The sequence below is a fragment of the Mastomys coucha genome, unplaced genomic scaffold (assembly GCF_008632895.1).
Source record: "Mastomys coucha isolate ucsf_1 unplaced genomic scaffold, UCSF_Mcou_1 pScaffold20, whole genome shotgun sequence".
In the NCBI taxonomy this organism is placed as follows: Eukaryota; Metazoa; Chordata; class Mammalia; order Rodentia; family Muridae; genus Mastomys; species Mastomys coucha.
Genome location: NW_022196903.1, coordinates 50021265 through 50043859, shown reverse-complemented (window position 1 = coordinate 50043859; position 22595 = coordinate 50021265). Strand labels below are relative to the sequence as shown.

At 43.9% G+C, this 22595-nt stretch overlaps 1 protein-coding gene and 1 long non-coding RNA gene across 2 annotated transcripts in view; both read right to left on the bottom strand.

Moving 5' to 3' along the window:
• Positions 1-14087, bottom strand: part of Gars1 (glycyl-tRNA synthetase 1) — a 42528-nt gene extending 28441 nt beyond the window's left edge. Inside the window, exons 1-4 of the mRNA XM_031381982.1 lie at positions 13820-14087; positions 5619-5720; positions 3918-4020; positions 1597-1738 (exon numbers count right to left, since the gene is read on the bottom strand). Of these exons, the coding sequence (XP_031237842.1) occupies positions 1597-1738; positions 3918-4020; positions 5619-5720; positions 13820-14011 (539 nt within the window). The 5' untranslated portion in view covers positions 14012-14087. The remainder of the gene's footprint in view (positions 1-1596; positions 1739-3917; positions 4021-5618; positions 5721-13819) is intronic.
• A 4634-nt stretch (positions 14088-18721) lies between these two features.
• The window catches only part of LOC116098125, a 29916-nt gene continuing 26042 nt past the window's right edge, over positions 18722-22595 (bottom strand). Inside the window, exons 2-3 of the long non-coding RNA XR_004121719.1 lie at positions 22247-22385; positions 18722-19215 (exon numbers count right to left, since the gene is read on the bottom strand). This is a non-coding gene — a long non-coding RNA (uncharacterized LOC116098125). The remainder of the gene's footprint in view (positions 19216-22246; positions 22386-22595) is intronic.

Below are 22595 nucleotides of genomic sequence, written 5' to 3'. Positions count from 1 at the left end.
CTGCCTGCTGAAAGGACTGGACCAAAGCTGTTGGTTGGAGCCTGCTGCCTGCCTGCCGGAGGACTGGTCTATGGCTGCCAAGTCATATTTGGTGCTTGCTACAGGACTGCACTGCTGCCAAAGAAGATCAAGCTCGCCCCCAAAGAACCATTGCTGAGCAGGTCCACTTCCCCCATATCCTAATAACTTTTCTCTTCCACTACCTCTGCTGGGGGGTGGGCTAGAGGAAGAGGTTGAATCCTTATTAAAAGTGAGTGCAAAAAAATTTATGCCTACAAGTATATTTACCCAGAGTTTAGATCCATGCATATCAAGATGGAAAATCCATCTAGAGTAACAGTATATGGCTGACAGAGACACCTGCCCTGAGAAAACTCCTCTCTTATACCCTCTCAAGTATTTCTCTCCCATGAAAAAGAGATTAGCTAGATTATACACACTTACAAACTGTCTTAAGGCTGTATGACATTTCAGGATAATTCAAGCTTAGCAAAGGCCAAAGTCATCAGGAATTTGATGAGCTAAGAACCACAGTTCAGTAGATCCTCACCTATACTGACATTAGTATTTAGGTACTATAAGTGGGACAAATAGCTCAATGAATTTATCCGTACACACTCATCAACAGGGACACCTCTCATCTTAATTGGCTGTGATTATTAAGAGCACCTTAAAGAGGCTAATAATAAAAACTGTCCCCTCTCCAGACAGCATTAAATGGTAATAAAAGCGAGATACAAAGTGGTAAGAATTCCTCTTGCATGGTTACAGAAACCCTACCCTACTTGCAATAACCTTCTATCTTAACCTTCTCGTTTGGGTGAGAATGCCTATTTTGTTTTGTTTTGTTTCAAGAGAGAGTTTCTCTGTATAACCCTGGCTGTCCTGCAACTCACTCTGTTGACCAGGTTAGCCTCGAACTCAGAAATCCATCTGCCTCTGCCTCCCAAGTGCTTGGATTAAAGGAGTGTGCCACCACTGCCTAGCAAGAATGCCTATTATACTCGCAATTTAAACCGTGGAAATAAATAACCAAGGGAATATCCACAAATATCTAAACACAAATTTAGAGATACTTAAACTTAAATTCCTAGGATAGTCCACTAGCCAAACTATATCACATTCGTAAAACAGAACACTATGCTGTCATTAAAAAAATGCTTTTTAAAATTATTCATCCACTATACGTCCGTATGTGGGTGTATGTGACAAGGTCAGAGGACAAGCTGTAGGAGTCAGTTCACCCTCTACAGCATGTGGTGCTAACAAATTAAACTAAGGTTATCAGCTTTGCCAGCAAATACTTTTACCTGCAGAACCGTCCCAACGGCTCCAAAAATGCTGCAGACTCCCTAAGTGCTCACTTACATTACATGAAATAATGCAATGTGCTTGTTGGTCACGGTCAGATATCCAGAGACATACAGAAGAATGAGCGGACAAACAGCAATCTCAACGTGGCCATCAGTGAGCAGCAGGTATAGATTACTTTTGTTTGTTCTTCACTAATTTTCTAAATGAGCACAGATAGTTTTTGTAATCAAAGAGTTAACTATTGACTTTTACAGGCCCTCTCCCATCAAAGCAGACGCTCACTTTAAAACTGGTTCAGGGGTGAGCATGGTGCAGTCAATTTCCAGGATCTGCTCCTCTTGGATAAAGTGCTGCCTCCAGGTCTGGATGATATTGTTCTTCAAAGCACATCCTACCGGCCCAAAGTCGTACAATCCACTGACACCTGTGAGGAAGAGAGGCAAACACGGCTTTTCCTGTTACTCTCACACACAGATGCTGCCCACAGTGCAAGCCCTCTGCACCAAAGACCATTACTTACTGCTGGCTGACCGAGGGAAACCTAAAAGCTCTGTCCACTCACTGAAAAGGCAGACTGCAAGGTATGTGGAGAACTGCCACACAGGCAGGGAGCAATGACCTACAGGCCAGCACGGCATTCTCTGATTTACTTTGGGTACTTGGGTTGTCATCTAAACCTCAAGAGGTAAAACATTCAAAGATGTGCTTAGCAAATCCAGGCAAGATACAAAGTACTACAGGCTGATTACTTCAAGGATCTGTTTAACCAGTAGGCCTCTCTTAAAGCACTCAGAAAAACATGTGTCATCTTCCTGCCTGAAGAATACCTTCCCTGACCAATGTCCACAAAGAATAAGCCAAGGCCCGTGTATGAGAAGGGTCTGTGAGGAAGGGCAGGCAGGTATCAGAACTACAGTGGTGTTCTACATACCTGGGACACTAACAGGCCTTAGGAAGAATGACCAATATATACATAGCCACAGCAAATGCCTAATGTCTGAGCCTGTAATCCCTACCAACTAAGAGAAAAAAGGCTCCAAGAATCTTCAAATGGAATGAGAGATCTTGATACATTTAGACTTTTCCTTCCCCTCAGGGCTCAGGGAACTCTGCAGAAGAGGTGGCAGGTGTAAGACCAGAGGGGATGGAGGACACCAAGGAAACCAGGCCCTCTAAACAACAGGAACACCACCTATATGGACTCAGAGACTGAGGCAGCGGGCACAGGGCCTGTATGGGTCTGGAGCTGATGGGGTCCTGGAGCTGAAAGAAGCAGACACATGTCCCCATCCCTGGCCCAGAGGCTATCTCCAACTGAGAGCCACTTGCTCTCCAAGGGGTTCTCACTGGGGAAACAAACTACTCCCAAAGGCAGGGCGCATGCCCAGCAGTAGATACCAACAGAAGAGGAGCTCAAAGGTCTCTCTGAAGGTTCCTTGTCATGCCGGGGTGTTCCCTTTTTCCTTTTGGAAATCTTTCTTTTATTTTTTTAATTCTTTTCTTTCTTTCTATCCTACGGGTACTCTGTGCACATATTATGGCTTCCAGCTTTGTGCTCTTGTGGGATCCCTGAGTGTGTGTGAGTGCATCTCTGTTTCAGTGTCTGCTTCTTGGGCTCTTTTCCTTCTGTTTGCTTCATTCTATTCCAATCTGCTTTTTTCCCTCTCTTATTACATTTTATTTTATTAACCTTTACCTGTCCGTTAGTTCTCCAAGAAGAGACAGAAAGGAGGTGGGTGTGGATGGGAGGAAAAGTGAGGACGAACTGGGAGGAGTAGAGTGAAGGAAAACTGTCGTCGGGATGTATTATATAGGAATACATTATATTTTAAAAAAAAAAAAGGCTAATGGTGGTGGCACACACCTTTAATCCTAGCACTTAGGAGGCAGAAGCAAGCAGACCTCTGAGTTTGAGGCCAGCCTAGTCTATAGAGTTCCAGGATAGGACAGCCATGGCTACACAGAGAAATTTTGTCTCAGAAAAAATAAATAAACAAACAAAGAAATAAATTTTTAAACGGGGTGGAGGTTACTAACAGAGTGGGGAGTACTAAGAGTGGGCATTATCCAAATATCAACTCTCGAACAACAAAAATGCAAATTACATGACTTCTCTCCTTTATGGGATCTGATGCAATTGAATAAACATCACTTAGCAAGCCAAGCTCTTGATTAAGCATAGTGTGGTTTGGATAGGTTTAGCCCCTAAAGACACACATTTGAATGCTTGGCTCATAGGAAGTAACACACATAGGAAGAGGTGTGGCCTTATTGGGGGAAGTGTAGGGGTGGGCTTGAGGTTTCCCATGCTCAGACTCTGCTCAGCATGAAGAGACCCTCCTCCTAGCTGCTTGCAGAACACAGTCTCCTGGCTGCCTTCCTATCAAGATGTAGAGCTCAGCTTCTCCTCCAGCACCATGCCTGCCTGGATGCTGCCATGCTTTCCACCATGATGACAATGGACTAAACCTCTGAAACTGTAAGCCAGCCCCAGTGAAATGTTTTCTTTATAAGAGTTGCCTTGGTCATGGTGTCTCTTCACATCAATGAAACTCTAAGACACGTGGTAAGAACACATCATTGTGGCTTCATTCACCCCCTACCTCCATAAATAGCAAAAGCTTGATCATAGAAAAACCTCCTCTTCAATGTATCCTCCATTTTTGCTCTATCTACGATGTCATCTTTGGGCTGCAATGCCAGCTCCTATAAAAGTAAACAAAAAGAGAATAATTGGACAGGTAAGGGAGTTCTAACACATCTGAATTTGGTAGAATCCAGTATAAAATGCCAGAGACATAAGACGTTGCGGAGCTGAAGTGGAGGCCTCAGTCCCCATAAACACTTTGAACGACAGAAACTGTTATAGTTTGGATAAAGTCCCTAACAGCTCTTTGTTGAAGGCACATTTGCTTTCCAGTTGACAGTGTGGCTGGAAGTGATGGAAACAAAATGAGTTGTCCTCTTTCTCCCTCCCTTTCTGCCCTGCCCCGCCCTGTGTGTGTGTGTGTGTGTGTGTGTGTGTGTGTGTGTGTGTGTGTGTGTGTATGTGTGTGTCTTGAGGCAACAGTGTCCTCCCCATGTCATTTGCACCACAGGTCTCAGCAAACAGGCTGAATATAGACATAACTCCTGACACCCTAGCCAAATAAGCCTTTGATTCCTCTGAGATGTGTCGCTCACAGCAATGGGAAGCTGAATAATGCAGACACTTCTACCTGTGTAGCAAAGAGTATGATTACTGGAGAGTCTTAACTGGAGAGACTAAGCATGGTAGCCCATGCCTACAAATCCCAGAATTGAGTTACTGAGCTAGATGGACTTTAAAGCTAAACTGGCTACAGTAAGTCTTGGTCTCAAGAAACAAAATACAGATAGGCCTACTATACTTCCTTAAATGCAAATGCTGTGAAGTAACTTAAACAATATTTCAGTTTATAACATATTATGTAAGACATCACTTTAAAACCTCAGATCCAAGCTCAGAAGATGACCCAGCAGGTAAGTGCTTGCTGACTACCACAGAGGCCTGAGTTCAGCACCTCAGCACCCGTACGAGCATGGTGGCACGGATCCGTAGCCCCAGCTTTCAGGACTTGGAGTCAGAGGAGCCCAAGAGCTCACTGGCTAGCTAGTGTTTGCCAAACTGATCAACTCCAGGGTCAGTGAGAGATGCTTGTCTCAAAAAATAAAAGGGACAGCAAGAAGGGACCCGACACAGACCTCTGGCACAGACGCACAGACACAGACAGAGACAACCCTCTCCCAATCTAAAACAAAACAAATTGACCTCTTAGACTATTTAAATTTAATGTTTAGGAGGTTTACAATTTGAAAAGATCTGGAGTTAAAAAATAAGATGGATTATAATAAAACTATTAAATCTAATCCTAGGTGAATTCTTAAAGAGGAGCACAATGTCTTCTAAGAAATTCATGTATTTTATTACGTTTAGGATTTGGTGGACAGTGAGAATATGGGTTCAGGTAGTGAGGAAGCTTCAGAGACAACGTGGCATTGTAAGCAGTACTATGTTCTTGAAGTACTAGGAGTCAAACCCAGGGCCTAATGTGTTAGGCAAATGCTCCACCACTGAGCTACACACAGCCTTGAGCTGCTCTCAGAGAAGACAAGAAGTTGGTTAGGTAGAGGAAGAGGAGGAAAAAAGGCATAATCAATAAAAAATGATGAGCAAATGGCACTTGTTCAGAAAGCTTTCGAGATCTTTCCTACCTGAAGAGATTAAACAAAGAGGAATAAGCCTACACCTACTGACATTTCTGTCTTAGCATCCTAAGACTTACCTTTGCTTCCAGAACCCTCTTCCGGGCCTTGAGCTCAGCTACTGCTCTGTCCACATCCACTTGTGGGGCTTTATCTTCTTTTAACTTCCGTACAAAGTCTCCCTGGCCAACAAACAAGCTACAATCAGGATTGGTTTCAGAAATCAGGAAACACTAGTACTCTATTTTTAAACATGCACTTAAAAAGTTATTTTTACACAAATAACAATTTCACATGCTTATTCTGTAAGAAGTCTGTAAGAAGTCTGAATAACTGAAGGCCTGTGTCCCCAGCATGTACAGACCAGAGGAACACAAATAAGTGCTTTCACATGGTGAGTTTGTAGGGAGAGAAGAAAGCTCACCTAGATATGGACCACTGACAGTGAATGTTCAGACAGGTTACCAGCCTATCAGACACAGCTAAAGAGAGAATTAGTGACCTAAGAGACAGACTAAAGAAAGGGCCTGAAATAGTTCAGAAAGCCAGAGTTTAAACCCTGGGGTTGGTAAAGAGTCTACACATTCAACTAGGATGAATAATTAAGAGGCAAAATTTGGGAAGATGGTTGACTATAAAATGTCACCAATTAACAGATCAGCACAAGAAAATCCAAACATAAACACATACATATCTAAGCAAGCCACAGTAAAAGAGGCTGGAATTTAAAGACTCAGCGTTCACTTCCTATCAACTAACCTGTGAAACCTGAAACAAACTGAAAATCTCTCTGGACTTCTGACCATAGTAAACCCCTGCATACCTCCCCGACCTCCTGGGCTGTTACAGAACACCAAGTATTTCAATAGCACCCAGTAATAGTCTTTGTGCAAAATGGCTGACAGTTTTTGCCCTACTGGCAAGTACCTCAACCTGGCTGTGGCCAGATGCTTCAAGCCAAATCTGTTTCACAGTGAATCGTTTTCTCTGTCTCTCAGGAAACATCCAGCTATGCTTCTTTAGCTCCAACACCTGACCGATTTCACTTTCCTATCTACCCTCTCCCCCTCTGACTAGATGCCAGCTTGTCCCATCTCAAACCATCTAACACTAACATGATACTAATCCCAAATAACCTGAACTTAGGCTATTCTCATTTTTAACCTTTACTTTCTGAACACAAACCATCCTTAGCTTGGTAAGGTCTCTACCTTGTGCTCAGTGTCCATCTTCCTACCACTGTGTTTCCCCGAGCTTAGCAACAGCCTACGGTATTTCCAAATACTCCAATCTGGCTGCCTCCAAGCTGTACAGGGTAGAAGCCACTTTTTCTCCCATATACAAAGGGCTGGGAAGGTAGCCATGCTTTCTTTATTTTCTTCCCTCCTGAGATCCTAGGCTCTGGAAGGATCCTGAGCAGTCTCCTCTGGCTTTCCAAGTCCCCACTCCTCCCTTCATTCATGACAGTCTCTTATAGAAACAATGTTCTCTAGAATATTCCAATCAAAAGGGACAAACAAATGAAGAGCCAACACACACCAGAACCGAATGCTAGCTGCTTCTGTCCTTCAGAACCTCCTAGTACATTTCCCAGGAGTGAGCACAGTAAAATGTGACATAAAGACTATACCTTATAGCCGGGCGGTGGTGGTGTACGTCTTTAATCCCAACGCTTGGGAGGCAGAGACGGGCAGATTTCTGAGTTCAAGGCCAGCCTGGTATCAGAGTGAATTCCAGGACAGCCAGAGCTACACAGAGAAATCCTGTCTTGAAAGACCCCCCCAAAAAAAGACTATACCTTATGTTGTGAGTAATTTTTATAAAGAAGTATTCACTGACTGAGAAAAAGTTGTTTAATCTTTGGAATAACCAAAGCATTGAGAATGGCAATGCTGCTGGTATCTAAGCAACCACACACTACGCCTTTCCCAGTGCTCATATACAGCAACTGCAGCAGGGTAAATCTAGGCAGTGGCTTGAGCCTCTACTTACTTCATTACAGCTCCCAGGAGACAGACCCAGGGTTTACACACTGAGATGCACAGTGCTTAACTGTTCATGTCTCAAACTCCTTTTCTAATTCTTCATATAGTACTATTAGCGCACATAAGTTTATTTGGTTGAGCTGGGCATGGTGGTGCACAGCAGCACTTCACATTCTATGACCTGCACAGAGACCCCACCTCAAGTAGATTAAGTAACTAATTTTGTGGGACATCCTGTATGAATTTCACTAGAACAATAAGGAATTTTGATGTAAAAAGGAGGCAGTGTCTGACATGGTGGAGAGCCATGCTATCAGCCTCTCTCCCCTCTGTTAACACTCACTTTCTACTCTGTCTGTAGCTACATCAACGTTCCAGGCACCCTCAAACGTCATCTCATCTGCCTCACAATACCTGTGATCTAAAAGTGGACATTCTGGCTTGTTTAACTTACTCAGATGCAGTTCCAGAAAGGCCTTCAGACATGTCCATTATGACACTCAGGAGTCTGTTGGCTGATACCATTAACCTAGCATGCCAAGGGCCCAGCACTCAGTACTAGCTACTGGCCCAGTCTCCACTCTCTGAGGGACTCTGCCTCCTGTCAGAACATCCATCCCAAGTGCTTTCTGAAGAGGAAATGAAGCCCGTATGAGCCTTTGTTGGAAGAGTTCCTTTTGTGTGTTGGAAACAACTAAGTGAGTCCTCTTTAAAATCTCCCCAGTGTGCTAAGTATGGGCTCCCCATATCATCTATTTCCTCCTGGAATTTCTCACCAGGCACTGTCGAGTCATACCATAGATAAATGAGTAGAAAGAACTTAAAATGCACTATCCCAGGTCACTTTTGGTCTTTTAAGGCACAGGTATTCAATGGCCTGCCTTCATGAGAGTTCTGTGACAGTGAGGTTTCCTACCATTGAGGTCACCATCTTTCCATCTGAGTAATATAGAGCAATTAAGATCTCAATTTATAGTTATCTGCTTTTAAACCAAAGGAATCATAGAGATGCCTTAGACTCAAGGATTCCTACTAGCTAACTATTCTTCTTCAGTACCCAACCTCAACTGGAGGGATTCTGTAAGCACAGTGAGTGAAATAGCCTGTACTGCATCAAGACCTAAACTAGAAGCCCTGTTCCCAGGTGGAAGCTTACAGCACACACACACACACACCACACACACACCACACACACACACACACACACACACACCAATGCTCAGTGTGACACAGGTGAATGGCTAACAGAGAACTTCATCCCAAGGGACCACATCTTCACTGCTCCTTCTGGGCAACGCTCAAGTCCTACTCAGCAGCCCAAGAAAAACGCGGCACCATTTCCTCACTGCTGGAGAGTGCCTGGCTTCACACATGTGGCTAGTAGGTTCTCGCTAAGGTCAATGAGTCCATCTTTGATTTCCAAATGTTTTATAACTACTAAAAGAACTTCATAAACTTTTCATTTGCCGTTTGTAGGTTAAGCAAGAAGTTTAAGTCACTCTTAGCTCAGAAAATCAAAGCCAAGAAAGACTCAAGGCTCCTCATGCTAAGTCTCTCTCCAACTAAGAAGTAGGTTTCAGGGTCCCCCACCCATTAGAGGGACAGAGTCAAGAAGGAAATTTTGAAAGGTCTTTCTGTCACTTCTCAAATTTAGAAGACATCAATTTTCATACACAGGTTCACAAGGCTACCAGACTAAGAGTCTAAGAAAACACATAAGCTCCAGGCCAGAAGTAGCTTGGGAACCAGTGCTCCTTCCACTGGTGAGCAGGCCACAGGATAGTAAGAGCCTACTGTGTGCTGGGGCAGGAGGTGCAACACTTTACATGAACTCATTGTCATGTTTAAAACTTTTCTGTAGGAGGCTGGCAAGATCCTGAGCTCAAATCCCAGCAACCACATGGTGGCTCACAACCATCCGTAATGAGATCTGACGCCCTCTCCTTACATATGATAATAAATAAATCTTAAAAAAAAAACTTTTCTGTACAGCAGATGAAAATGTTCAGATACTGAAGACTAAATAGTCACTTGCCTAAAGTCACCAGCTATGAAAGCAAAGTCACAATCTCAACTTTGGAAACATAGCTTCAGAGGCTGCATTCTGAATGACAAGATTACATTGCTACTACAGTTAAATCCTTAAACACACACACACACACACACACACACACACAGAGGGGAGGGCAGGGATATTAAAAAAAGGCCTACCTAGCAACTCTTCAAAGCTTTTCTTATACTGACAATGATTAAGTTCTACCTTAGCCTTTAAAAAAAAAAAAAAAAAACCTCCACAACAACTGCTCTGTTGAAGCTTCAAGCCACACCCACACCCTCAAGTCCAGAGAGTGACAGCAAACCTCATTAAACTGTTCACCAGTACCTATAACAACTAGAACAGGTCAGTCACCTCCAAAGATTCTGCTTGTACCAACAAGTACGAAGATCCACATGAAGGCAACTTATAACCCTCAATCACTGTTTAGACAGAATCCTTCCTTTCTTCTTTGTTTTTGTTTTGTTTGTTTGTTTGTTGTATGTCCCCCTCTCCCCACCCTATACACCCAAGAAAGGGTCCCTGTGTGGTCCTAGCTGTCCTGGAACTTGGCTCTGTGGACCAGGCTGGCCTAGAACTCAAGAGATACACACTGCCTCAGTGCTGGCATTAAAGGTGTGGCCTACCATGCCTAGTTGTTTTGTTTCTGGTTGTTGTTGTTTTTAAATGAGAAAAGCAATCTTGATAACAAGGAATGGGACAACAGCTGAATGCAGGGAACAGGTAAACTGTGAGCCCAAAGCTGCAGAGGTGGCGGTGAATGTCAGGCAGAGAGCAGGGGACTGAGAGTGGGGAAAAGGAGGGTGTGAAGACAGCACTCCAAACCTAAGAAACAACTTCTAAAAGCTTGGGTACCCTCAGGAGTAGGGCTCCTGCAACCATCTACGCCACCTTTCTAGCTCTGGAATTATACAAATGTGCCACCACATCCAGCTTTTTTCATGGATGCTGAAGATCATATTCAGATGCTCATGACTGCATAGCAAGTTCACTACTGACTGAGTCATCTCTCCATCCTTAGGGCTCCTCTTTAACCATCAAAAGTCACCAAGAATAAGAGCTTTTCTGTGAGCTATTGCTGAGCAGCCAGGTCCTGAACTAAGCTTTAACTTACACATTTTCATCTTGGTAGAAACCATGCTTTAAATTTTGAGCTTCTACTGTTTCTCGGGCCAGAGATATCTAGGATACTCTTGTGATGCTGGGTGGCAAGCTGTAGCTCCCAGTCAGCTAAATGATCAGAAGGGTAAACGAGACACTCCACAATCACCTGGCTGCTAAGCTAGGTGTTCTTAGGTAAGTTAGGTGTTGTTATCAGGCAGTTTCAACTTACACTATTTACAATATACAAAGAAGTCTACATTGTGGATAGAGGAATACTTGTACTACAAAGTAAAATGGAAACTTGAAAACTTTAAAAAATTTTTAAATTATTTAAAATTAAAAAACCTCAATATAACATGATCATCATCCTGAAAACAGTTATTTTTCTAAAGTAAAATAAAAAGTTTTATGATGATTTGCTAATCTATTAACTTCTAATTTATCAGACAGATTACCATATATGTTATATATTATGACTTATGGTATTAAGTATTTCAAAATACTTTTGAGGTAAAGTCTATTAAAGAATCATACACAGCGGAATTCTAAGTCTTTTCAGGTAACTGTGGAAATTCTTTGATCAAAGCTCTGACAAGCAGTAGTTTCTTACAAGTGATTTCAAAAGGCCCAGTGAGATGGCTCAGCCGGTAAGACTGCAGGCTAACAAGTCTGACAGCCTGGGTTTGATTCCCTGGGATGCCAAGGTGGAAGGAGAGAACATATTCCTGCAAAACTTCCACACACAGTAACATGAAAAGAAAGAAAAAGAGCCAGGCGGTGGTGGAGTACACCTTTAGTCCCAGCACCTGGGAGGCAGAGGCAGGCGGATTTCTGAGTTTGAGGCCAGCCTGGTCTACAAAGTGAGTTCCAGGACAGCCAGGGCTATACAGAGAAACCTTGTCTCGGAAAAAAAAAAAGAAAGAAAGAAAAGAAAAGAAAGAAAAAGAAAAATAATATCCTGAGTAGGTGGCAAGCATGTGTACACACATACAGAAAATAAATAAAAATATATGAAAATATTTTTCAAGTAATTTCAAAGGACTAGAGACAGCTTAGTGGCCTATGCTTGCCTAGAATGCAGAAACCTCAGAGTTCAATCCCAACCCCTCTGGAGGTGGAAGTTCAAGATCATCCTCCACTACATGCTTTCTTTGAGGACAGCTTGGGGTACAAAAAAAACCCCTATCTCTGAGAAAAGGACCTAAAGTTTGAGGCCACAAAGTAGGACCTATCTCAAAAAGAAACAAAGTTATTTCTAACTCAGAAACCACAGCATTGAACTTTTTATACTCGGTTACATAAACCCAGGAATGTGTTTTAAGTCTGAAAAAAAATCTTTACCAATGCGAATCACACTGTGTCCTGGTCATAGGGAGCTTCATAATATCATATTTATCATAATATAATTTTTAAAAAAAAAACAACTTTATGTTTGCTAATATCACTACTTATCTCATAAAAATTCTTGAAGCACTGTGAATCTGTGAAGCTCAGACTTAACAGAAACCAGTTTTCCAAAAGTTTAGTTTTGAAAAAGCTTGAATTTTATTTTGGGGCAAAAGTATTTCTGGTAACACCCTTCGAAATACATGCCACTGCTGAGAACAATCCTTTAATACCCTCCAAATGACACTTTAGCAAGTCTTCTGTTCACAAGCTTTACAATGAAAACTTGTGAAACGAACAGACTGTATTCCATTTTTCCATACATGTCCAAGAAGAAAAAGGTTTAACTAGATGATCTTCAAACTCTTTCCAGAGACACCGGACTCAGTATGACTCAAAATTTCCAGGCAACTAATCAATGTATATGTACTTCCGGAAAATTAGAGAAAGAATCCAAACTAACTTAAATAAATTAATTCAACTATTGGGAAAATATCCCAAAATTAAAAAAACAAAAAACAAAAACACGCTATCAAACAAACACACGAAACCAAAAAACAAGCCAAAACAAACAACTTAACAAAAGACACAAATGTCACACAAGTAGCACAGGAAAGCTCTCCATGATCAGTGCGTCCTGAAGCTAACTAGATCCAGTCTTACTACAGATGGATACTATGTACTGCAGTTCCAGGCTAACGTGGCAGAGGGAGGGGTTGGCAGTGTGTGCTTTTTTTCCCCCAAAATTAGATGTATTGTTCCAAAGGAAGGAGATTTTAAGTTACAACAAAAAAACAAGGCAATCATACATACTTTTATGTGGGGAGTGGAAGGTGGATGGAAGGAGACTGAATGTACAGAACATACAATAAAAATAAATAAATAAAAAATAAAGCCCATAGTGAAATTCAAAATGAAAGTCTAGTTTGAGTCAGGCTCAAACTAGAGCAAAGTAGCAGAATTCCTCGAAGCTGCAGCACCTCAGCTCCAATGAATTATCCTTAAGACAGGATTCCACCATCCTTAGCTAGACAAACGATTGCATCAGGCGCCAGAGCAGGAGCAACCCGACCAGTGTTTACAGCTAGTAGGTCACGGATGCCCGGCCCTACGGAAAGCTCTGGCTCTCAATGGGTGTGGGTATCATCCGAAATACTTTTCTCCTTTCCCTCTCTTAAGTCTGATCACCACACTCAGTGCTACAGTAGAGAGGAGGTCTGCATTAAACCCCCAGATTCTCCAGCTAAGAAACCGCCCTCCCTTCCGCAAAATGACATTTTCAGGTGTTCCACCCTAAGAATGGATGACTTCACTGAATGGCTCTTCTACAATTTCCAGCTTGATCCGAAAGCTCGCTGGTTCCAGACACCCTCTTCAGAAGGCAGAAAGATGACAGGAGAGGGATCATGAATTCGCATCAGTATTGGGGGACGGGGGGTCGACACCTCCCCACAGCCACGATTCGACCGTATCTTTTGAGCCAATCCTGAGGCTAAATACAGAAGCAAGGAAGACGAAGAGAAGGAAACGCTTCCCCAAGACTAAAGAAAAGAAGCGCGCAGCATCGGCTTGCCGCTGAACCGGGCCACCGGGGTGCTTGCTCAAGGAGGGAGGCGAAGCCTACGGCTGGATTCGGGGCATACAGCGAAGGCACGAGGCCCAAGGATCACGGATGCCGACGCTGCGCGTGGACAGGGAAAGGACGGGCGGGCGGGGGGTGCCGCGCGCGGAAGCGGGCGAGGGTCGGTACCTGCTGGCGCACGGCTAGCCGCAGTGGGGCCAGCAGCTCCTCCGCGCTGTCCATGCTGCTCCGGGAGGCGGCGGGCTGCGCGGGAGCGCTGAGGAGCCGCTGAGACGCGGACGCTGCGACCACTCGGGGCGGCGACAGCAACAGCAGCGCAGCGCGGGTGGCTCTGAGCAGCGTGGGGAGCAGACAGGGCATGAGCACGCCGCCTAGGCGGTGCGCAGGGCTGCTACGGAAGCGGCGCGCGGCCCGCCCGGTGCATGATGAAATAGCGCAGTCAGGCCGCAGGCGCGCGCAGCCGCACTTCCCTCAGGCGGGCGCAGCCGCCGCGTCTGCAACCGCAGATTCGGCAGAGAACCCGGAAGGGCACCTACTAGCTCAGAAGTGTGTGAAGAGGACGCCCCAGACAAATGCGCACAAGGACGTGGCTTCTGAGAGTGCAGACCTAACCTAGGTGCCCGAGCACCTTCAGATCATGGGCTTCTCCATTGTCCCAGACGCTCGAATCTCCCCGCTGGAACACACATACTTCTTCCTCAGCCCACTGCTAAGAAGAGTCTATATACAGTCGCATGAAATAGAGACCTAGAGTTAATATAAAGCGGGGCATCCCGTAATCCCAGCACTTGGGAAGGCGAGGCAGGAGGATCGTGAGTTCAAGACCAGCCTAAAATACACTGTAACAAAACAAAAAATAACGCTCAAGATCCAATGTTCCTCAGACTATTCATAGGAATCAGGGTTGCTGTTCTCAGGGCATGCCAGTTAATTTGAAAGACAAGGTATGGAGGCAAGGGAAGACATCTTTACTTGGGAAACCAGCTTATGGAGAAGCCAGGGAAACTCTCACCTCAAAGTTCTTGCAGAAAAGCTGATTTAGGAGGTATTATATAGGTTGGATCCAAACTTGTGGATACCTCATAGCCAGTCAGCCAGATGGTGGGCCAAATGAAGTACATCTTCTCCCTATGGCCCAATCAGGAGATACTACCTTCCCATTCCACAAATATCAAGAAAACCATCATTATCCTTGTGCTATTGTTGTTATTGGTTAGCTCTTTTTTACACAATGGTCAGTCTAGAGGACAATGAACCTGGCCCACGGCCCTCTCTTATAGATAGCCAAACTCCATGCAGTGAGAGACCACAAGTTCTCAACTCCCAAAAATCTTTGATGCTGGTTTCTAGGGTGAAGAACCAAGCACAGTGTAGTCACTAGTTTAACAAGTATCCCAAAACAAAAGCTAAGCAAGAGGACATTTGTGACATTCTTCATTTGCTTCCAGGTTGCTTTTACTACCAATTTTAAGGATCACGAGTATTTTTATTAACTTTACTGGAGATAACACCTGGGGCACTATGGCAATCCTTGTGGTTTTCAGGAACTTGAAGGTATAAACCAGTTTAAGCCATTGGTCCTTTCCTGGGGCCTGCACAGATATTTAACAGTGTCCTTTTGAGGTCTGGGGGCTTAAGATTTCACACTCAGAACATGCTTATGCCACTGTTGTTTAAAAACATATATCCTGTGAAGAGGTCCTGTGTCAGGGACCAGCCTCGACACAGGATCGGAGTTCTCAACTGGAAGCAGGGATATCTGGAAGGCGCATAATAAATATACACAGGCTACTTTTGGGGTACAAGCTGACAGGCAATTTTTCAAAGCTTAAAGTTTCTCTTCTCATTCTCTGCTCTCTCTCTTGCTTATTCGCTCACAGCTTGAGGCTGCACACTGCATTCTTTTGTGCATTCTGCTTTTCTCCTGTGCACTTTTCTTAAAGTCTCACATTCATACACACCTCTGTGCATTCTGTGTGATCATAAAAAGAGAAAGAGCTATAAGAATATGTTCTGGTGAGGTGTGGGGGGAGGCATCTCTCAGCGGAGGCATCCCTTTCCCCTGAGGAACAGACACACACTGGTATAGTATAGAATAGAGTTTATTTAGGTCGTGGAAAGGGGAGTTAAGAGGGTACCAGAGGCAGAGAAAGGCAGAGAGGAGAGAGGAGAGAAGTAGGGGATGACCATGACCACGTGGAGAGAGGGAGAAGGGAATGGAGAAAGAGGGGGAACAAAGGGGAAAGAGGCCAGGGAGAAAAGCAGGAGTAAGAAAGGAGGAGGCAAGCAGCCCCTTTTATAGGGTCAGGCCTACGTGGCCATTGCCAGGCAACCTTGGGGAGGAGCATACCTGGTTGCTGCCAGGTATCTGTGGGGGTGGAGTTTATACAAAATGCTAACACGTTCCCCTTTCACTCTCACACACACTCTTCACAAAAATCTCACACACACACACCACATGCACTCTCCTTTCACTCACACATACACTCTCTATACAAGCCTCACATTCTCTCTTCACTTACTCTTCACATGCTCTTCTCATGCTCTCTCTCTAACACTCTTCATTCGCTCTCCACATTCACCTCACATACTCCTCACTCGATCTCTACATGCTCTCTAGCTTTTTCCTGCCCCAGTCTTTTATTGAGACTCCAAAAGCAGGTTTTAAAAAACAAGACATTGTATAATCGTTGCAAAATCAAATTCAAAAGAATAACCACATCCCACAAAGAGTCAAGAATTACAATTGTTCCCCAAAATTTCAAGCTTCCCTATTCCCAGGTCTATAGCCAAAAAAATAATTGCAAACTTGTCATTATTTAAACTTTAACTTATTATACTTCAGAGCTCAGAGCTCTGAATCAAGATACTTGCATTTTCTTGTGAAGTTCAATGATAAATGACATGGGCAAAGCTGCCAGGCAGTGGCCAGAAAGAATCAAGTTAACCTTTGACTCAATAGTTCCTCTAGCTTTCTGCTTTTGCACATTGCACACAATGACTCTCCTAAGAGTCCCAGTGTTTTGATTTAGTTTTACTAATATAAGATTTTACATATTCTATACTTGCTTATCCAGGAACCACTCTCAAATGTGCAACTTATTTCATAACTTCAATTGTTTTTTCCTTTTTTTGAGGTCCCAAAGTTGGCTCTATTTCATTTTCTAACAATTTCTTCAAACTTTTTTTGCAAGTCAAGCATTAATCTGGAACTACCATTATGCATTTATTACATTGTTTTCAAGATGAGAGCACACGGCATGCACCTGGGCCATTAGAACTGTGCTGTGCTGTGCCCCATGCCTCAATTTTTTAATTGTTTAAGAATCATTACATTAAGGAACATCTAGTTTCACAGAATTCACCAGAGCAGAAGGAGAAAGAAGTAAGAAAGTTAGATATAATAGAATAATTATGCACACCAAGGGCAACTGAAAAACAGTCACCCACAAATGAAATCTATATAGCCATTGTCCAGGGATAAGGTTAGGAGAAATGGGAACAACTGTTTTTTACAAAGAGCTGCCTTGGGCTATTGAGATGTCTCCATCCCGGCCTACTGCAGGTAGTCCCTGTCATTGTATGCTGTCCCCAGTAGTCCTGACTAAGATCATTGATGTGTCCTTAATCCTCACCTACAATCACCTTTCCAACACCTCAAACCGCCCTGCTTCTTTATCTGTAAATAACCCCAAACCATAATCTCTACGAGTCAGGTCCAAAATTCATTCTCATCACCACATGCTTGGCAGTCTCATGCATATTTTTCCCAGTGGCTGGCATGATATGGGCCTGTTTGAGCAAGCCTGGAGCAAGTCTAGACAGATCTTTGCCAGTGTTTTAACAGCTTGCAGTGTGGGGAACCCATAGACTAATCCAAGCACTGATCAGACCACTTGTCCCAGGGACTTGGCCCATTGCTGCTGACCTGGTTGGAAGTTGGGTGTTTTAGCCAGTCCTAGCTAAAGTGTAAACATCTGAGATTAGCATTCAAACCCACTGGAGACTGAGATAAGGAAATGTGGACAATAAAGAAGGCTTTTCTACACCAGCCTGGTATAGCAACTTGCTTCATAGGAAAACTTATTCCACAACCTACATAACCTTGAAAATGAAAAGATTAGTCATAGGCACAGGTAACTTTAACCTGTTCCATTCTGTCATAAAGTAATTCAGAGTCATCTGGAATTTTGTAAACTGGTAACTTGATATTATTATATTGTTCTGTCTCATTCATTTATGGGTTAAAAGTTTTTTTTAAAAAGATCTCTTCAAAGTGCCCCATCTTTCTCCTGCCACAGCAGCTCCCACATCTCCCTGGAGACCATGACTGGGATTCTCAGTACACAGCAGAGGCCTATACCCACTCAGGGAGCCATGACAGCATTTAGTGACACAACTAGGAAACTGCAGTTTCCTCCTCATACCCTCTCGATCTAAACCTCATGAAGACAACCCCTTTACCCTCCTGCAGGGATGCTCCAAGGGCTTATGTGATGTCCTGCCTTCTCTCCTTACCAACACCTTGGAGAGAAATGGAAATATATTGGAAAGAACCAATTGGGCTCCAGTAGACACTAGCCAGAACCCCTCTGTTGTCTCCAATACAATTTGTTAACTAACACAAAACATGTGAATTAGTTTGCAGGAAAGCATTATGTCTCTTTGCAGACAAAATAAAGGAACTAAGGGCTGGTTTGATGTCCAGGGGATAAAGTGGTTGCTGTTCAAGCGTGAGGACTTGAGTTAAGATCCCCAGCATCCGTGTAGAAGCCAGTCCCATAACATGCATCATCTCCTAGCACTGAGTATATGGAAACAAATGGATTCCAAGGGCGTGCGAGCCTACCAATCTAGCTGAAACATTGAATACCAGGTTAAATGAGAAGTCCATGTCAAAAAGTAAGATGCAGAGTGATAGAGGAAGACCCCCAACATTGAACTCTGGCTTCCACGTGCCCAGACATGCATACACACACACACACACACACACACACACACACACACACACACACAATGCATACATCACAAACAAAAATGAAAAAGAAATGAAATGAAGAAACTAGCTACGAGAGACCAAGGCCCATTGCAGTGTTCAGGAAAGAGAAAAGGCAATGCCCTGTGTGGTAAAGATGGCTTGAAACACACCTTCCTGTCCATGGTCTCTTGGCCTTCTTCTTGTCCCTCCTTGTAATTCCTGAATCCCAAGATAGCGCTTTGAGGAAGAACCTTAAAGCCCAGTTTGAGGAAAAGCCCAGTTCCACAGTCAGCCAGTGTGGCCAGTGGCCAGTGCCTCACCTTAAAGAGTATCAGGAAAAGAAAGGGCTTTGCAGGCACCCATCCAGGGGGTGGGGGGTTGGGAGGATGGAAGGATGGGAATTGGGGTAGGAGTGGGGGAATCTAGCCAGATTCCATCCTGCCAGAGCCACAGAGGCAAAGCTTGTGTGGAGTTCCTGAGGAGCCTAGTTGCAGCTATATTCAGGTAGACGGTAGGATGGTCATTAATTCTTATGGCAATCGAGTCTCTTGATGCAGTTTTGATGCTGTGCTGTCCACAAGTGTTCCTATAAAACCAGAAAGATGACTGGTTAGGTTTTGTGACCGGTGGCCTTTGACATTTTCCCTATCCTTTTGTTTGTTTGTTTGTTTGTTTTGTTTTGTGTTTTGTTTTGTTTTTGTTTTGTTTTGTTTTTCAAGACAAGGTTTCTCTGCATAGCCCTGGATGTCCTGGAACTCACTCTGTAGACCAGGCTGGCCTCGAACTCGGAGATCCACCTGCCTCTGCCTCCCAAGTGCTGGGATTAAAGGCGTGCGTCACCACCGCCTGGCAATTTTCCCTATTCTCAATTTTAGGTCAAGCTGACTATTGGGTAATTATTTAGGGAGTAAGGTTTAGGAAAATGAGACAAAGCAGAAACAATGCCAAATAGACTTGTTAGTGCTAGGAGGACTGTCTAAGTTAGGGCTTCATTGGTGTGAAGAGACCATGACACAGGCAACTCTTATAAAGGAAAACATTTAATTGGGGCTGACAGTCTTAGAGGTTTAGCCCATCATCATCATGGCAGGAAACATGGTAGGCAGACATGGTGCTGGAGGAGCTGAGAGTTCTACATTCTGATCCATAGGCAGCAGGAAATGTCTTCCACACTGGGCAGAGCTTGAGCATAGGAGACTTCAAAGCCTGCCCCCCACAGTGACACACTTTTTCCAACAAGGCCACACCTCCTATAGTGCCACTCCCCATGGGCCAACCATTCAAACACATGAGTCTATAGGGCCCATACCTATTCAAACCACCACAAATACCCATTTGCCAGCATCCATGGTGCTAGAAGAACCTCAACCCATTTCCCAGTTTCAGTGACAATAGGAGAAAACTGAGCCACTCACAAACTTCAGTGATGCCAGGAGCATCTTAACCCATTCACTAGCTTCAATGAGGATCACTTTAACCCAGTCACTGGTTTCACTTCTATCATATAAAATTAGATGATCATCTAAACCCTCGAATGAATTTGATTCTTCCCTGCCAGCTCCTGAATAGTCTCTGAACATTAGGCAGGCAACTTAGTTCCGTTAACAGACAGAGACCTGGAGGTTGGCAGATAGTGGGAGTTGATATGGAGTAGAAGAACCAAGAGCTCTCCATAAAGTTGGGTTTATCCAGGATGCAGAGTAGCTTTCTGGAGCAGTCTTAGAGTGGAGGAGTGCCCAGAGGAACAGAGAGGAGCAGCTCCTAACGGAGGGGATTGAAGGGCAAGAGGCTTCTTGGGCAGAGTCAGTATTTGGTTGAAGCTAGAGTAGTTAAAATACTTCCTATTCTGGGCCAGAAAGAGTGTCAGTGTTTAGACTAGCAAAGCTAAGTTTCAGCTACTTCCACTGGACAGGTGCAATGGCTTCAAGGTGGAGATGCTGAACTCCACTCTCATTTGCCTCTTGTTTAAAGAGTCTGGAATTCCTGGAGTACTAACAATAATCTCAATATGGCCTCCATATCCACCAAATTTAAAAACAAGTCAGTCCTCAGCTGTTTTGTGGCTAAAGTATGACTCAAGTACTCGTCAGGCACTTACAGGAGAATGGATACTATCAGAAATTGTTGTTGTTGTTGTTACTCTTTTTTTTGAGGGGGGGCGTTGAGACAGAGTTTCTCTGTGTAGCCCTGGCTGTCCTGGAACTCACTCTGTAGACCAGGCTGGCCTCAAACTCAGAAATCCATCTTCCTCTGCCTCCCAATTGCTGGGATTGTGTTAAGTGAAGTGAGCCAGACTCAGAAAGACAATTGTGCAGTGTTTTCTTTGATGTGTGGAATCTCAATTTAAATTTATATGTTTATGTGTATCTTTATATATGTCTGTAGGTCATGAAACTAGAAAGGGGCTCATGAGAGCAGAGGAGGAGATCTTTTTTTTTGGGGGGGGGGGGGGGTCCTATGTAAAGCTTATAGTTGTGGATTTCTTAAGATTAACAAACTGCATAACATACAAAACACATAACAGGGTATGTGGTCACCATGGCCCTGCTCTGTCAAGTTATTTTTCTGCATCACTGGCTGGCAGGCATATTACAGAAACAATAGGAAATGGCTGGCAGGTATGGAACAAATGACTACAGCTATGGTGGGGGCGGGCTCAGACCTCAACATTAGATTTTACTCATGAGCCAAATGCTTGGGGTTAAAGCCTGCTGAGAGAGGCAGAAAAAGCCTCAGCTGATGATGTCCCAAAAGAAAAAGGAAAAAGGAAATTCCCCTTCTCCACGTTGTCTCACAAAACCTTTCAAACTGAGTGTCCCTTGCTTCTATTTCCTGTGTGTCTCTATTTGTCCTCCTGACTTCCTCTTAATCTCTGTTGTTTTTTCCTATGTTCACGCCCTGTCAACTGGTTGCTTGCACTGTGCCTTGGTCTATGATTGACTTTATTTAATCCTTTTTTACAATAAATAGACAGCTTTTGGATTAAAGGTAGGGCTGAGCCATACCACAACTAGGAGCAGGTTTTTCTTCTAGTAAATAACACAATTCTGGGATTCACATTGTGATAAAATATCCTGCAACAGTAGTGTGGCATTGACTGGTCATAAACTTGTTATCTTCCTGTGTTGGCCTCACAAGGGTTGGGATTACAGGTGTATGTCATCAAAACATAAGCATCTGAGAAATAAGGACTGAAAAGGACTCCCTGACAGACAGAGTCCATTCTCAAGGGAGCACCAGGATTCCGGAAAACCAGGACCCAAAGAGAAAATGCCAGTGAAAGAAAGGGAAAGACACCCTGTGGTTTGGACATGATGTGTGTCCTGCAAAAGGCCCATGTGTTGAAGGCCTAGTGTCTGATAGAAACAGGATTGAGGGATGCTTTTGTTACTGGGTCAGGAGTGTCCTGACCTCACCAATGAGTTAACCCATTAATAGATTCTATATTTGATGATATCACTGGGTAGGAACTGGCTGGAGTAGCTAACCAATGCCTTTGAAGGATGTATCTTTTCCTTTCTCCCCTTCTCTAAGTCATTCTCTTTGGTTCCTGGCCGCCATAAAGGTGAACAGCTTTCTACTCCACAGACTCATGACACCAGGATGCTCAACCTTACCTCAGACCCAGGTGACCAGGGACTGATACCTCAGAAGCAGTGAGCCAAAAGGAATCCTCCTTCCTTCAAACCATTTCTTCTGGATGTTTGCCACAGTCGCAAAACCTTTGAGACTGGAACACCAGGGCTTCTCCCACCGCTATGGCATAGGGTGACATAGGGTGAGTGTCAGCAAGATAGGAGAGACCATTTACTGTTGTCATCTACTTTCCAGGTACCATTTGAGACATGAATGTCAATATGCCCACTGTCTTGGGGGTGTATAGGAAGGCTGATGGTCAGTGGTCCCCTTTACAGTTGACCTGGTCAATGGACTTTTTTAATATAGACAACGAATGCCTCCCAGGCC